The following is a 14,123-nucleotide window of genomic DNA, read 5'->3' on the forward strand; positions in this document are numbered from 1 at the left end:
TCCCCTTGAATCTGGGCTGCCTTGGGGATGTGTCTTTAATAAAGAGGTATGGCTGTGCATAACCTCTAGGACTGGATCATAAAAGGTGATACAGCTTCTGCCTGGCTCTCTTGACATGCTGATTCTCTAGGTATCACTCCGTCTTTGGAAACTGCCACTGCACTGTGAGAACCCTTAGCCACAAGGAGAAGTCAAGTTTAAGTGGTCCAGTCAACAGTCACACTGAGACCAGCTTTCAGGACACCTCAGTCTGGGTGGCAAAAATGTGGGAGAAGAAGTTTCTAGTGGATTCAGCCTCCCGCCACCTGAGTCACTCACAGATGTTTGAGTATTTCCAGCGGGGTCATGGTCATTGTGAATCTAAGACAATCTATCTTCCCTTGCTGTTTATGAATTCTTGACTCTAGAATCCATGAGCAGGCCTGAGTTTGGGGTGGTGTATTATGCAGCAGAAGGTAACCAGAACACTCTCCTTGTCTAGTCCTACAAAAATATCCACACTCCTTCCAACCCATCACCATGTGGCAGACCTGGGCAATGGAAAGATGAACTGGATGTCCAGAGACCTAAGTCTTACGTCTGTCCTGTTACTAACATACTGTATGAATTTTAAAAAGCGTTAACATCTAGTAAATAGTACATAACAACACATTAATTTCTTCCCAAAGACAGTAATTCATTGGACTCTCACAATAACTGGATGAGATATTGTTATCCCCATTTGAAAGAAAAGGAAACTGAGAGTCAGAGACACCACAAGTGACTTGCTCAAGGTCCCATAGCTTATACACGGCAGAGCAAAGACTGAAATACAGTGGCAGGTCCAGAAGGTACAACAGAGTAAGAGAGCAGATCCAGGTCTGTGAGGCTGGCCAGGAATCAAGTTCCTTGCATTTCCACCCTTCAGATTCTATCGAGCTTTTTGGAATCATAGGCTCAAGCTGTTTAACGACCTCATACAATGGGACTTCAGCTGTCTGAAGACTGCTTATTTGCCCATTTATAATCTTTCTATCCAAGCTAAATAGTCCTACCATTAGCTATTCCTTATATCATGCATTTTACAAAAATTATGATTTTTCTGGGGGGGTTATAGAGTCAATGCCTATTTATTGTAGAACACTGAGGGGAAAAAAGTAGGAAAGCACAAAGAAGAAAATAATAAGTCAAATACTATTACTCCCAACTAACCTTCTCTTTTTCTTTTTTACCATTTATATGAGTGTGTTTTTAAAACTGGATTTTATTATCTTATAACATAAGAAGTACATTTTGTGAGTTTTGTTAAAAATATCTAAGCATATATTGATCTACTCCTTTATGTCAAAAATACATTTGGGGATCCAATCATATGCTTGGTACTCTTTTGCTGTTATATAAATTACATATATCATATATGTTGCCATAGGCATACATCTAGATCTGTATTTAGATGTGTATGTATATCAATATGTTCATTTATACATGTACCTATACCTAGATCCACCAAAGTGTTAATAGTGATTTTCTCTAAATACTGATATTTTCTTCTTTTTGTTTACCTCTTTTATTTCCTTTTAAAAAAAAATGAACTGAGATAGCTTATGGAATCAAAACAAAGCTAAATAAAATATCATACACATTACCCTATGCTATTAAGTATTGACTCCAATATCCTTTAATCCCTGCAATATATTCTACTCTATCAAAGTTTTATAATTTTTCATCAATTCCCTATTGTTTAAATTTTATGTTGTTTCCAATTTTTCATTATAATATTGCATCACACATTCCTAAAGATAAATGTTTTTACACATTCCTGTAAATCCATGTGTAGAATTTTCTTGAGAGTAAAAAGATGAATTGCTGGGCAAAGGGTATTGACATAGTTGAAGTTTTTGATCCATATTGTCATGATGTCCTCCAGAAAGGTTCGACCAGTTTCTTCCTGATCAGCTGTATATAGGAGTGATTAATTCACTACATCTTTTATAACACTGAGGATGAGTGAAAACACTAATCATTGTTTTCCAATCTTAGTGATTTTGATGTGCATCCCATACTTCAAATTCATTTTGTCAGATTCTTTTCTACTCCAGTTTACTCAACTCTTTCTTGGATTCTGATGTCCAGAACTAGTCATGCTAACCCAGGTGTGTTCTGGCCTACACAGAGCAGAAGTGTGCTATCACCTCCCCTTTTCTGAACATGAGACTTACAAAAATGAAGCCCAGGAATGTTTCTTTTTTCCTGGCAGCTGACTTGTATTCAGTATGCCCTCGGTTCTTTGTTCAGACACACAGCAAATAAATCTGGTCTTTCCCATCATGTATTTATAAAATTGATTTTCTAAAACCAAAGTAAAGAACAATTTGCATTATCAAATTTTATCTATATGTTCTGGCCCTTTCTTCTCATGTCTTGGGATATTTTTGGTCCTAATCCTGTGATCTCATGTTTTCATCATTCCCTAACTACACGCCCTCTATGAACTGGAAAAATATGAAGAGGAGCAGGAGGTAAGAAAAGGAATGAAGGGTTACTGAGTGTCTGCAACATGTCAAGCCACAGACTAGAAGTTTGTGTAAGTTAAATTCATACAGTACATATAATAGTATAATGAAGTTGCTGCCGATATCTTTGTTTTAAATATTAAGAAACTGATGTGTGCAGGGATTACCTGTCTTTGGCAAGGCCACACAGGCAGTAACGAGAAGGGATGGACTGGGAAGTCTGACTGGTAAATGCTGTTCTCAGGGTTCCATGCCAGATCTTTCCTTATCTCAGGCGAGGACATCAGTGTTGAAGAGAACTTTGTGGAGAACAGAATTTGATAGCTCATGGCTACAGGACTCTCTTCAAAATGATATCAGGCCCTGAATGAAAACTCTCTGGAAACATGTAACTGAATAAAACTGACTATACTATTAAGCACTCTACAATTTCCTCCTTTGCAAATCAACAAAAAAACATTGTTCATTCAATAAATATTCATGGAGAGCCTATAACATGCCAGGATATGCAGTGGGAAGTGAAACAGAAATAGTCTCTCCCATCATAGAACTTGCACTTAACGGGAAAGATAGAATATTTGGATAAACACATGTAAAAAGCAACAGACCTGAGAAGCTTTGTCAAATGTCCTGCTGACAATCAGAGATCTTGTTCTGTGGTATCTCCCTGATCTTCCTGTGCAACAAATCTATCCACAGGGGAATAGCAATTTGCCTGGTATAATTTTTCCTTAGTGAACCCAAGGTGGCTTCTAGTGCTCCCAGCTCCTGTTCCCACATATTCACTATGTAAGTTTGACATATGATCTTATTGTTCTTAAGAAACACAACCAAGTTTCAAAAATGCTTTACCACCTATTCAAAAGCATGATTAGATTCTCCCTTTTCAGAATTTTGGAAGCCTCTCTACCTACCTTGATTCATCCAAAAGTATAACTCTGTGGTTCTGAAAACATATCTTCAAATTATTTTAGTCCTGGAAAAGTAATTTGCTTAGGTTTGAGACCAAAATTGAGGCAGACACTTCAAAGTGAGTACTTAGTTCCTCCTCTGTGTGTTAGAACTCCATTCCTTATGAAACATCTTTATTCTCCCTTTCCTACTTTTCAGATTTTTTCTTGCTATAAGTGACAGATCTGACAGACTCAGAATGAATTTAGTTTTATACTTTCATCTGGTAATAAGGTTTCAGTTGTTTCATGCAATGGGACAATCATTTTCTTGTTCTTATTGTTCCAAAAGCAATTTCAAAAGCTTGTTTTATTTCTGTTTATTTCCTTTCAAATTTGCCCACCATGCATTGACAAATCTGAAATCTCAGCCTTTCTGAGAGTATTTTCATAAATTTAGGCTAAACTGTTACATATATTTGGCCTTTTTTCCCCCCTCTGTTAGTTTCCTGTGCAAATACAGCTTCCCCCTCTATGCTCCCCAAATTCCTCCTTCATTGTAGTTTTCTGTGATTATTTGTTCAGAATTTCATTTTTCAGAGTCTTCCTCTCTGTAACACATCTATTTCATTTTAGAGTCTCTGGTCATAGAACCAGAAAAATCTATCCTCTGCCATTAAAATATTATCTGTATATGTGTTCATAAATTCTTGGTTGTAATTTTTCATCTCTTGAAATAGAAATGTTATTTCTTGGTTTAATAATATCCAGTGCTGGCAAGGGTTTTATGAAATGATCATTTTCCTAAATTGCTGCAAGCAGTGCAAATTTGTACAGCCCTTTTGGGAAGCAATTTGGCAATATAAAAAAGAGCCTTAAAAAATGTCCATCCCTTTGACCCACTTCTGGGAATTCACCCTAAGGAAACCATCCTAAATATAGAAAAGGCTTTATGCAGCATTATACTCATAATGCAGTGTTATTTATAAAAATAGAAAAAAGTGGAAAATAGCCTTAAATAACTTGAGGGGAATAACGAATTATGATGGAATATTAAATGGGTCTTGATGATGATAAAATATTGAAGAAAATACTTGTGTCTGTCCAATATCAATTTTGAGAAAGGAAGGTAAAAAACAAATTATATATTATAAAGTGATAATTACTGACTATAGCAGAGATTTTGCTTATGACATAAAGGAGTAAGATATTAGCAGACCAACCCTCTTGTAGATAGCAACAATAAATTTTGGATAAAACACAAACAAACAAAACACTACCTAAGGCTCTGGAAAGTAAATAAAAGCAGGTATGTTCTATAAAGGAGTAGAAACTTAGAGAAAGCAGGTAGCATCAGGGGAATTTCTCATGTTTCAGGCTTGGTCATGTCAGTAGTCTAGGGCAGTACATCTCAGGCCAACTGAAACACCAGGACAAAGGTCCTTCTGGACTGAGGAGCCAGTGGACGGACCCCAGATCAACCAAGGCCACCAGGGAGTGAGGGAGGAATCCAAAACAAAACAAAACAAAACAAAACATAGAGGGACCCAGAGAAGGGTCTCATAATCTGTGTGTAATCTCTCCCCACATCTCTGGCTGACCTGTGAACCACACAATGTGTAAAGGAGACTCCAAATAGATCAGCTCAAGAAAAAAATAATAATAATCGAATTTGAGCTGCTGCTCACCACAGGCAAGACAGTTGGAGCCTAACCAAGTTCACTGCCTGCAAAAACAAAACAGCAGCATTCCTTGGAGAAACAGAATCCAAGAATCTTCACACAATAAATTCGCAATTTCTAGAATTCAATCCAAAATGATTCAACATATAGTGAAAGTTTCATCCATTCCCAAGGGAAAAGACAATTAGCAAAGGCCAATCTAAGATGATCCAGATGGACGAAGACTTCAACACAACTACTATAATTGAGCTCAGTGGGGTAAAGAAGAAGATAATTATAATGAACAAAAAATATAGGACTTATGAGCAAGAAAATTATACACACACATATATATAGCAAATGAAGATTTTTAGAAGCAAAAAATGAAAGATATATGCATTGTTTTTAATCACTGGATGGGATTAACAGAATGAATAACAGAGAAAATAGTCATTGGCATTGAGGATAAATTAATACAAATTCTCTAACCTGAAGAGGAGAAAGATTGAAAAAAAATTAAACAATGTTAAAGAAAGACATGAGACAATATCAATAGTTATAAATATAGATAAACGGAGCCATAGACAGCAAGGAGAGAAAACAGAATAATCATTTTTTAATTTAAAGAAATAATGGTTCAAATGTACTAAATTTAGTATAAGATATAAACTAGAAAATTCTTAAAGCTCAGGGAACAGGATACACATGAGAGAAAAAAAAAACCTGTGCTTATGGTCAAATGACTGAAAATCAAACACACAGAAACATCTTTATTTCAGCCATTTCAATATGGCAAGAAAAAGAAAGAAAAAGCATACAGATTAAAAAGGTAGAAATAAAACTGTATTTGTTTGCAGATAACATGATTATTTAGAAACATAATTATAAGAAATCTACAAAACAACCATTAGAATAAGTGACTTCAGCATGGTTGAAAGATGAAGGTTTAATATACAAAAGTTAATTCCATTTTTATATATTGGCAGTAGACAACTGGAAAATAAAATTTAAAAAACAATTCCAAACAATAGTGCAAGAAACTCTAAACTACTTAATAATAAGTTTAACAAAAGGCATACAAGATTTCCTCGATGAAAACAACATGAAACTGCTAAGAGAAATTAAAGAAAACCTTAATAAACAGAGAAATATACCATGTTTGTGGATTGCAAGACTCAATATTGTTAAGACATCATTTATGCCCTATTTACCTTTAGGTGAAATGAAATCCTACTTATAATCTCAGCAGTTTTCTTTTTTGGGTAGAAATTGACAAAGTGATTCTAAAATTTATATGGAAGTGTAAATAACCTCAAATAGCCAAGCACTTTTAAAAGAGGACAAAATTAGAGGACTTACACTACCTCTTTTCAAGGTTTATTATAAAACTAGTAATCAAGACAATGCATTACTAGCCAGAGGATAGGCATATAGATCAGTGCAACAGCTTAAAAAGAGTTCAGAAATATACACAACTGATTTTTTAAAAAGTCGTCAAAGAAAAGTCTTTTCAACAAATGGTGCTGGAACAAAACGAGAGCCATATGCTGGAGGAAATGAACACAGGCCCTTAGTTCATGCTGTATACATATATTAACTCAAAATGGATCCTAGAGCTCAATGTAAATTCTAACACTATTAGCCTTCCAGTAGAAAACAGGAGAAATGCCTTCCTGGCCTTGGGGTAGGCAAAAATCTTAAATGGGGAACCAAATGCATGAACCATAAAAAAAAAATAGAGAGAGAGAGAACTTTACAAAAATGAAAAAAAAAATTACTCTTCTAAAGATTTCTCTGAGAAAAGTAAAGACAGGCATAGAATGGGAGAATTGTCTGTAATACATATATCTGACTTGTATCCAGAATATATACAGACTCCTTATAATTCTATAAAAAGAAAGCAAAAAACTCAGATAAAAAATTGGCAAATTATAAACAACCCAATCCCAAAATGGGCATAAGACCTAAACAAGCAATTCTCCAAGGAAGACATACAAATGATCAATAGGCACATGAAAAATGCTCAGTATCACTAATTATCAGGGAAATGCAAATCAAAACTACAATGAGGTATCACCTCACACCAGTCAGAATGACCATCATTCAAAAGTCTATAAATGACAAATGCTGGAGAGGCTGTGGAAAAAAGGGAACCCTCCTACACTGCTGGTGGGAATGCAGGTTGGTGCAGCCACTGTGGAAAACAGTATGGAGATTCCTCAAAAGACTAGGAATAGACCTACCATATGACCCAGGAATCCCACTCCTGGGCATATATCTAGAAGGAACCCTACTTCAAAAAGACACTTGCACCACAATGTTCACAGCAGCACTATTTACAATAGCGAAGACATGGAAACAGCCCTAATGCCCATTAACAGATGCCTGGATAAAGAAGATGTGGTATATTTATACAATGGAATACTATTCAGCCATAAAACAACAACATAATGCCTTTTGCAGTAACATAGATGTCTCTGGAGAATGTCATTCTGAGTGAAGTAAGCCAGAAAGAGAAAGAAAAATACCATATGAGATCACTCATATGTGGAATCTAAAAAAAAAAAAAAAAAAAAAAGAACATAAATGGGAAACAGAAACAGACTCATAGATATAGAATACAAACTTGTGGTTGCCAAGGGGGAGGGGTGTGGGAAGGGATAGACTGGGAGTTCAAAATTTGTAGATACTAATAGGTGTATGCAGAATAGATAAACAAGATAATACTGTATATATAGGACTTATGAGCAAGAAAATTATACATATATATATAGCACTGGAAAATATATACAAGATCTTGTGGTAGCTCACAGCAAAAAAAATGTGACAATGAATATATGTATGTTCATGTATAACTGAAAAATTGTGCTCTACACTGGAATTTGGCACAACATTGTAAAATGACTATAACTCAATTAAAAATGTGAAAAAAAAGGTGAATAGATAAAATAAAGCATATCTATATAACGGAATACTATTCAGCATTAAAAAAGGAACTCCTGATATATGCAAAAGAGATGAATCCAAGATCACTAAGTTGCAGGACCAATACTAGACACAAAGAATATGTACTGTATGATTCCATTTACATGAAATTCTGGAAAAGGCAAATCCATTGTACAGTGCCAAAAAGCAGATCTGTGGTTGCCTGATGCACTGGGTGGAAAGAAGGATGTACCACAAACAGTGACAAGGAATCTTTTGGCGGTGCTTAAAATGTTTACTGTTGTATACACATTTCAAAACTCACTGAACCATGTACTCAAAATCGATGCAGTTTGTTGTACATAAAATATATCATAACTTGGTTGATTTTTACATTGCATATTGAAAAACGTAAATCAAGCTTGAAAATAAGCTAGAGTAAAATTCAAATGTTGGTAGTATTTGGATGGTGGGGTTACAGGAGATTTTTATTTTTCTGTTGACCTTTTAGGCACTTTAGAAACTAGCTTTAATGACATGAATCATTTTAAACTAAATAAAATACAGTTTATGGCATTTATTAGATTAAGGTCAGCATCCTGTTCCAGTTAAATGTATGACTAAGATATGCTTTTTTGCCTATGACATATTGTTTCCAAATTAATACTCTTCTTGTTGGTCAGACTCAAGGACAAAGAGGTAATCCGAGAGGGATGAGTGTTCTCCCTTCTCTACATTTCAGGCATGAAACTGCAACAGAGGCAAGTCAATAATTTGTCATAAATAGTGTTTTTAGCAGAATAATTCTTCCTGTAGCCATCTGAAGAACATTTAAAATTTTTTTGTTATTTAAATATAGTCAGTTTACAATGTTGTGTTAATTTCTGGTGTACAGCATAGTGATACAGTTATACATATACATACATATATTCCTTTTCATATTATTTTTCACTATAGGCTATTGCAAGGTATTGAATATAGTTCTCTGTGCTATACAGTAGGATGTTTCTGTTTATCTATTTTATATATAGTGGTTAGTACCTGCAAATCCTGAAATCCTGATTTATACTTCCATCCTCCCCCTTTTCCCCCTGGTAGCCATAAATTTGCCTTCTATGCCTGTGACTCTCTCTCTGTTTTGTAAATAACTTCATTTGTATCATTTTTTAAGATTCCACATATAAGTGGTATCATCTGGTATTTTTCTTTCTCTTTCTGGCTTACTTCACTTAGTATGATGATCTCCAGGTCCATGTTGCTGCAAATGGCATTATTTTATTCTTTTTTGTGATTGAGTACTATTCCATTGTGTGTATACACACACACACACTCTCCACAACTTCTTTATTCAATCATGTCGATGGACATTTAGGTGTTCATGTCTTGGCTATTATAAATAGTGCTGCGATGAACACTGGGGTGCATGTATCTTTTTTAATTAGAGTTTTCTTTAGATACATGCCCAGCAGTGGAATTGCTAGACCATATGGTAAGTCTATTTTTAGTTTTTTAGGGAATCACCACACTGCTTTCTATAATGGCTGCACCAAACTACATTCCCACCAATAGTGCAGGAGGGTTTCTCCACACCCTCTCCAGCATTTATCATTTGTGGACTTTTGAATGATGGCTATTCTGACTAGTGTTAGATGATACCTCATTGTAGTTTTGATTTGCATTTCTCTGATAATTAGCAATATTGAGCATTTTTTCATATGCTTATTGGCCATTTGTATGTCTTCAATGGAGAAAGGTTTGTTCAGCTCTTATGCCAATTTTTTGATTGGGTTGTTTGTTTTCTGAAGCCCTTTGATACACTGCATTAGCTCTAAATTGTTTTGTGTATTCAGAATTCATATCTATATATCAATATCTCTATCCCTATCTATCAACCTACCTACCTATCTATATCTATATCTATACATCCATCCATTATGGAAGAGCCAAAAATGACTGGATTTGGAGTCAGGATACCTGGGTATCCTGATTCTTCATTCATTAGTTCTGTTTTACTGTGGTGGTTTTAAACACAGCCTCCAAATTCTTTCGCATACCTCCCATTGAGAGGTAGGATCTCCTATCTCTGCACCTGGGTGGGTGTGTTACTGCTCTGACTAAAGGAGAACGGCAGAGAGGAGGCTGTATGTCCTCCAAGGCTCAATTAGAAAAGGCCATGAAGTTTCACCTGATTCTCTCGGGAAGGTTGCACTGAGAGAGGCCAGTCACCATCCAAGAAGGGACCACCCAGAGATGACCACGTTGGAGAGGCCACTTGTAGCACTAGTCAGCAGCCCCAGCCCAGCCCCTAGCCAACAATGAGAATCGGCTTCCAGTCACGCAAGTGGTCATTTTGGATGTTCAGCCCAGCTGACTTTTCAGATAACTGCAGCTCCATCTCATGTTTGACTGTAACCACATGAAAGATTCGAAACAAGAACCGCCTAGCCAAGTCCTTCCCAAATTCCTGACCCACAAAATTATGTGTAAAATAAAATGGTGGCTATTTTTAGCTACAACATTTGGGGTCACTTATTATATACCTTTAATAATACCTTTAACAGTGACTGTTGGTGAGTCATTTGACATTTTTAAACTCAAGTCTTACATCACGAATGGAGTATCATCTACCCTCAGAACTGTTGCAAGACTTAGAAGGATCTTGTGAATCTTGGAGTTCTGAGCAAATACCTGTAGTTTTATTTCATTTACTTATTTATGTTTACTCAACACATTTATTGCATATCTACTGGTAGGTTAGGGGTATAACTGTTAATAAGATATAGTCCCTCAGGTCAAATAACTCAGATTTGGATGGATGAAGGAGTCAAGAAACTAGGTGATGGAATGAAGCGTGGAAAGGCCGCTGCAGATGTCAGTGCAGGAAGAGTGGGAACACAGGCAGGGCTTGCTCCTACTGTCCTGGGAGCAGCAGAGAGAACAGTTAGGATTCCAGATTAGATGTGCGGAGGTGCAAGGAGGTGTGAGAGTAGAGGAAAGACCATCACGTAAGAGAAACAGAGCATCTGCTTAGTTCAGTAGCGAATGAGTTGCAACGAAAAAAGGAATGTGGACTGCTGTAAAGAGGAAGGGGGTTTCTTGTGACTTATGTCAATCTTGTTGAAAAGGGACACTTTTGTGGTATGACAGGCAGTTTAATAACTATCTTCCATGCACGTCTCAGCACACAAGAATAAAACAATAAATAAACAAACAAATAATGAAGAACAGCAGACTTGCGTAATTGCTACCCTTAGCTTATCTTTGTCACTTTGAACAGGCAAAGTGGGAGATAAGGCTAAGGTTACAAGATTTCATGAGAAACTTCTCATTCTGCTCACTGCAAGGATGGAGAGTGGTGATGGTGGGAGGCAACGGTGGAAGCTTGGCTCCAAAATCTTTGCAAAGGCCCTCTTTCCAAGTCAGAGTTACATAGGGGCAGACCTGACTCCCTTGGCCTCATGGTTGTTCCACAGCCAGCAGAGTTATTCCCTGATTGTCAGATGACCATGATCATACTCACAAAGTGTGTGCGTGCGTGCGTGCGTGCGTGTGTAGGTCAGGGAGAATCCAGGTATCAGCAAAAAAAAAAAAAAAAATCACCTCCCTAATTTGTCATTTAAGTAGGTCCATTTAACAACCGCATGTTGTAAGCAGAATAAGCAGAATGTCATATCATCAACGCGCAAGGCCCTGTGTCTAGGAGATGGCAGTAAAAGAACGATTCCCAATCAGCTCTTGCGTCTCTATGCCCAGGGCTCTTCCCCTATACCTCTTGCAGACAATATGACAACTGAACACTTCAGAACGGTGACTAGTGGTGACAACAGTGAGGTTCTCAGAGCAATCGAGGCCTCAGGCAGGTGAAGAGAAACAAAGCGACCCTATCTGGAACAAGGAACCTCAGTTTCTCCTTCACTGGGAAAGAGCCATTCCTCTCTGTGACAGAGACAAGAATGCAAATGCCAAATTTAATGAGCTCAGATCCATGTGAAATGAACTCAATGCAATGTGCTATTTGCTCTCCTTTTCTCTCTTGGAGAAGTCTACGGTTTTGGACAGCTTAGGGAGAGGGAGAAAAAAGTAAAGTTTAAAAAAAAAAAAAAAGAGGAAGAAAAGGAAAACCAAGCAGCTATAATACCCAGAGTTGTGCCAATACAGCTGTTTTAGGAAAGAGTGGGGGACTTTCCTGGGTAACAGGAAGAATTCTCCCAGACAGTCTCCAAATGCGGGCAGGGGCTTTTCCCATCCCTTAGCTCTTGCTATGGAACCAGGCACACAGAGGGTGCTAGCGAGTGCTGGCCAGAAGGAACGAAGCAGGAGAGGCTGTTCTTATCAGGACCCGCCACCCCACCCCATGGTGTGATGCTGCAGATGCTTTGAAGAGACGGTCTCCAGTTTAATCCTGTTTGCTGAGTTATTAGCCTTTTAATCTCAAACAGAAATACTGCACCATGTCCTGAGAGTCTGCTTGTTCCTTTCCCCCTGCTACCACTCCCCACCCAGCCCTCCCACATTTCCTTCCCTGTAGAGAACAACATCTTTTCAAAGCAGACGCCACACTCTGTCTTCCTTCAGACTTGGCAATCTCAGGGTGAACTCTGCATCCCTCTGGGTGTAAGGACACCCCCCCCAACCCACCGTTGCCCCGCAAAGGTTTCTGCATATTATGACAGCATGGCTGAATGCAGGTGAAATCCCTTTTTAAAAACACTGTCATGCAAAAAACACATTGTTTCCAACTTCCCTCCACCTCCTACAAGAGCACCAGGGCCAGGGAATTTCATTGTCATTCAAAGAGGGATTCAATGGCAAGTTTATATAGACACATTAGCTAAGACCTGATTTCTGGGTCCTCACCCTGATTCTATCAAAGTGGCCACAAGGCTTCAGGTCAGTCATTTAACTTCCCTATTTTCTTACAGGAGAAAAATAATATCTTCCCCATATATTATGCAAAGCTACTATTCAGTTCAGATAAGAAACTCACAGAATTCTTGATGAGCCTTCCCAAATCTGCCACTCGGCCAGTCTCCCCATCCTAGAAAAAAATGACCTCCAGTCATGCACTTAACTCAGGCCAAAACACGGCAGCCATCGCTGCGCCCTTTCTTTCTCTCCCAGAGAAGAGCCCATCCAACCTCTTTCTGTTCTCCTCGTCCCTCGCAGGGAATCATTCACTATGGCCTTTTTGCAGGTCATCCAACGCATTAACCTTGTTCTTGCTCCAGGGTGACGACACTGTTCTTTCCTTCCCTGGAATGTCCCTTCTCGACTTCATGAAGGCCTTTATTCAAATGACACCTCCTCAGAGAAGCCTTCCCTGACTACCCTATCTGAGGTACTATTTTTCTTTTACTCCCACACGCTCTACACACTGCTTTATCTTCCTTCATAACATTTATTACTGAGATTATGCCATATCTTTGCTTATTGCCTCTTTCTCCTGTCAGAATAGACAGGAGACTAGGATCTCTGTCTTTCTGTCACCACATTCTGGACTTAGTCCAGTGCTGACATACAGCAGGTACTCAGTAAGTATCTGTCGAGTGAACGAATAGGTGACGCACGTGAAAACATGTGGAAAAGTTCAAAGCTGCACAGCTGAAAGGAAAATTATACATTATAGCTGTGCCTGCCCACTCCAAAGAGGAGAGAGTTTACACACGGGCTTGGAAATCTCTGGCAAACACGTATCCATTTCAGGAACAACTCACCTATTTGGTTATGTGAGGAACTGTCCGGGGAAATGAAGGAAATGAAAGAAATGCATTTCATTTCGCTAGGCATAGCATGTTATCTCCCAAATTGCTCCAGATTTCACCGGAAGTGCCTTCCGGCTACGGGAACGCGAGTGCCAAGGCGTGGTGCAGCCAGGACAGGAAGCCGCTACTGAGGACCAGATGCGCTTGCGCTCTGGGGCGACGGGAAAGCCGGAAGTGGCCCCCGGGGTCCCTGCCCTTCCCAGTTCCCCCCTCACCACACTCCCTCATCCATTGGTTCCGGAATTTTTCTCCCCTAGTCAATGATAAAGCCTACCCTTACAAGCGCTAGAAGGAACACACAACTGGGCACTAGATTTGCACTCAGCCTCCACCTTGCTGTGGGATTCTGAGAAAATTAACCTCTTTGACTCTTTTTTAAACAATATTTTTAAC

At 38.2% G+C, this 14,123-nt stretch overlaps 1 protein-coding gene across 9 annotated transcripts in view; it reads right to left on the reverse strand.

Annotated features, from left to right (window-relative positions):
* The window catches only part of ASTN2 (astrotactin 2), an 800,822-nt gene that overhangs the window by 529,208 nt on the left and 257,491 nt on the right, over positions 1–14,123 (reverse strand). For 3 of the 9 annotated variants that reach the window (XM_032478297.1, XM_032478293.1, XM_032478292.1), the window contains exon 5: positions 12,956–13,006. The exons of 5 other annotated variants lie outside the window; for them this stretch is intronic. In XM_032478297.1, coding sequence (XP_032334188.1) covers positions 12,956–13,006 — 51 coding nt within the window. Of the gene's footprint in view, positions 1–12,955; positions 13,007–13,682; positions 13,798–14,123 lie in introns of those variants that run through there. One more of the 9 variants, XM_032478299.1, reaches the window with a different exon arrangement.

The sequence above is a fragment of the Camelus ferus genome, chromosome 4 (genome assembly GCF_009834535.1).
Source record: "Camelus ferus isolate YT-003-E chromosome 4, BCGSAC_Cfer_1.0, whole genome shotgun sequence".
NCBI lineage: Eukaryota > Metazoa > Chordata > Mammalia > Artiodactyla > Camelidae > Camelus > Camelus ferus.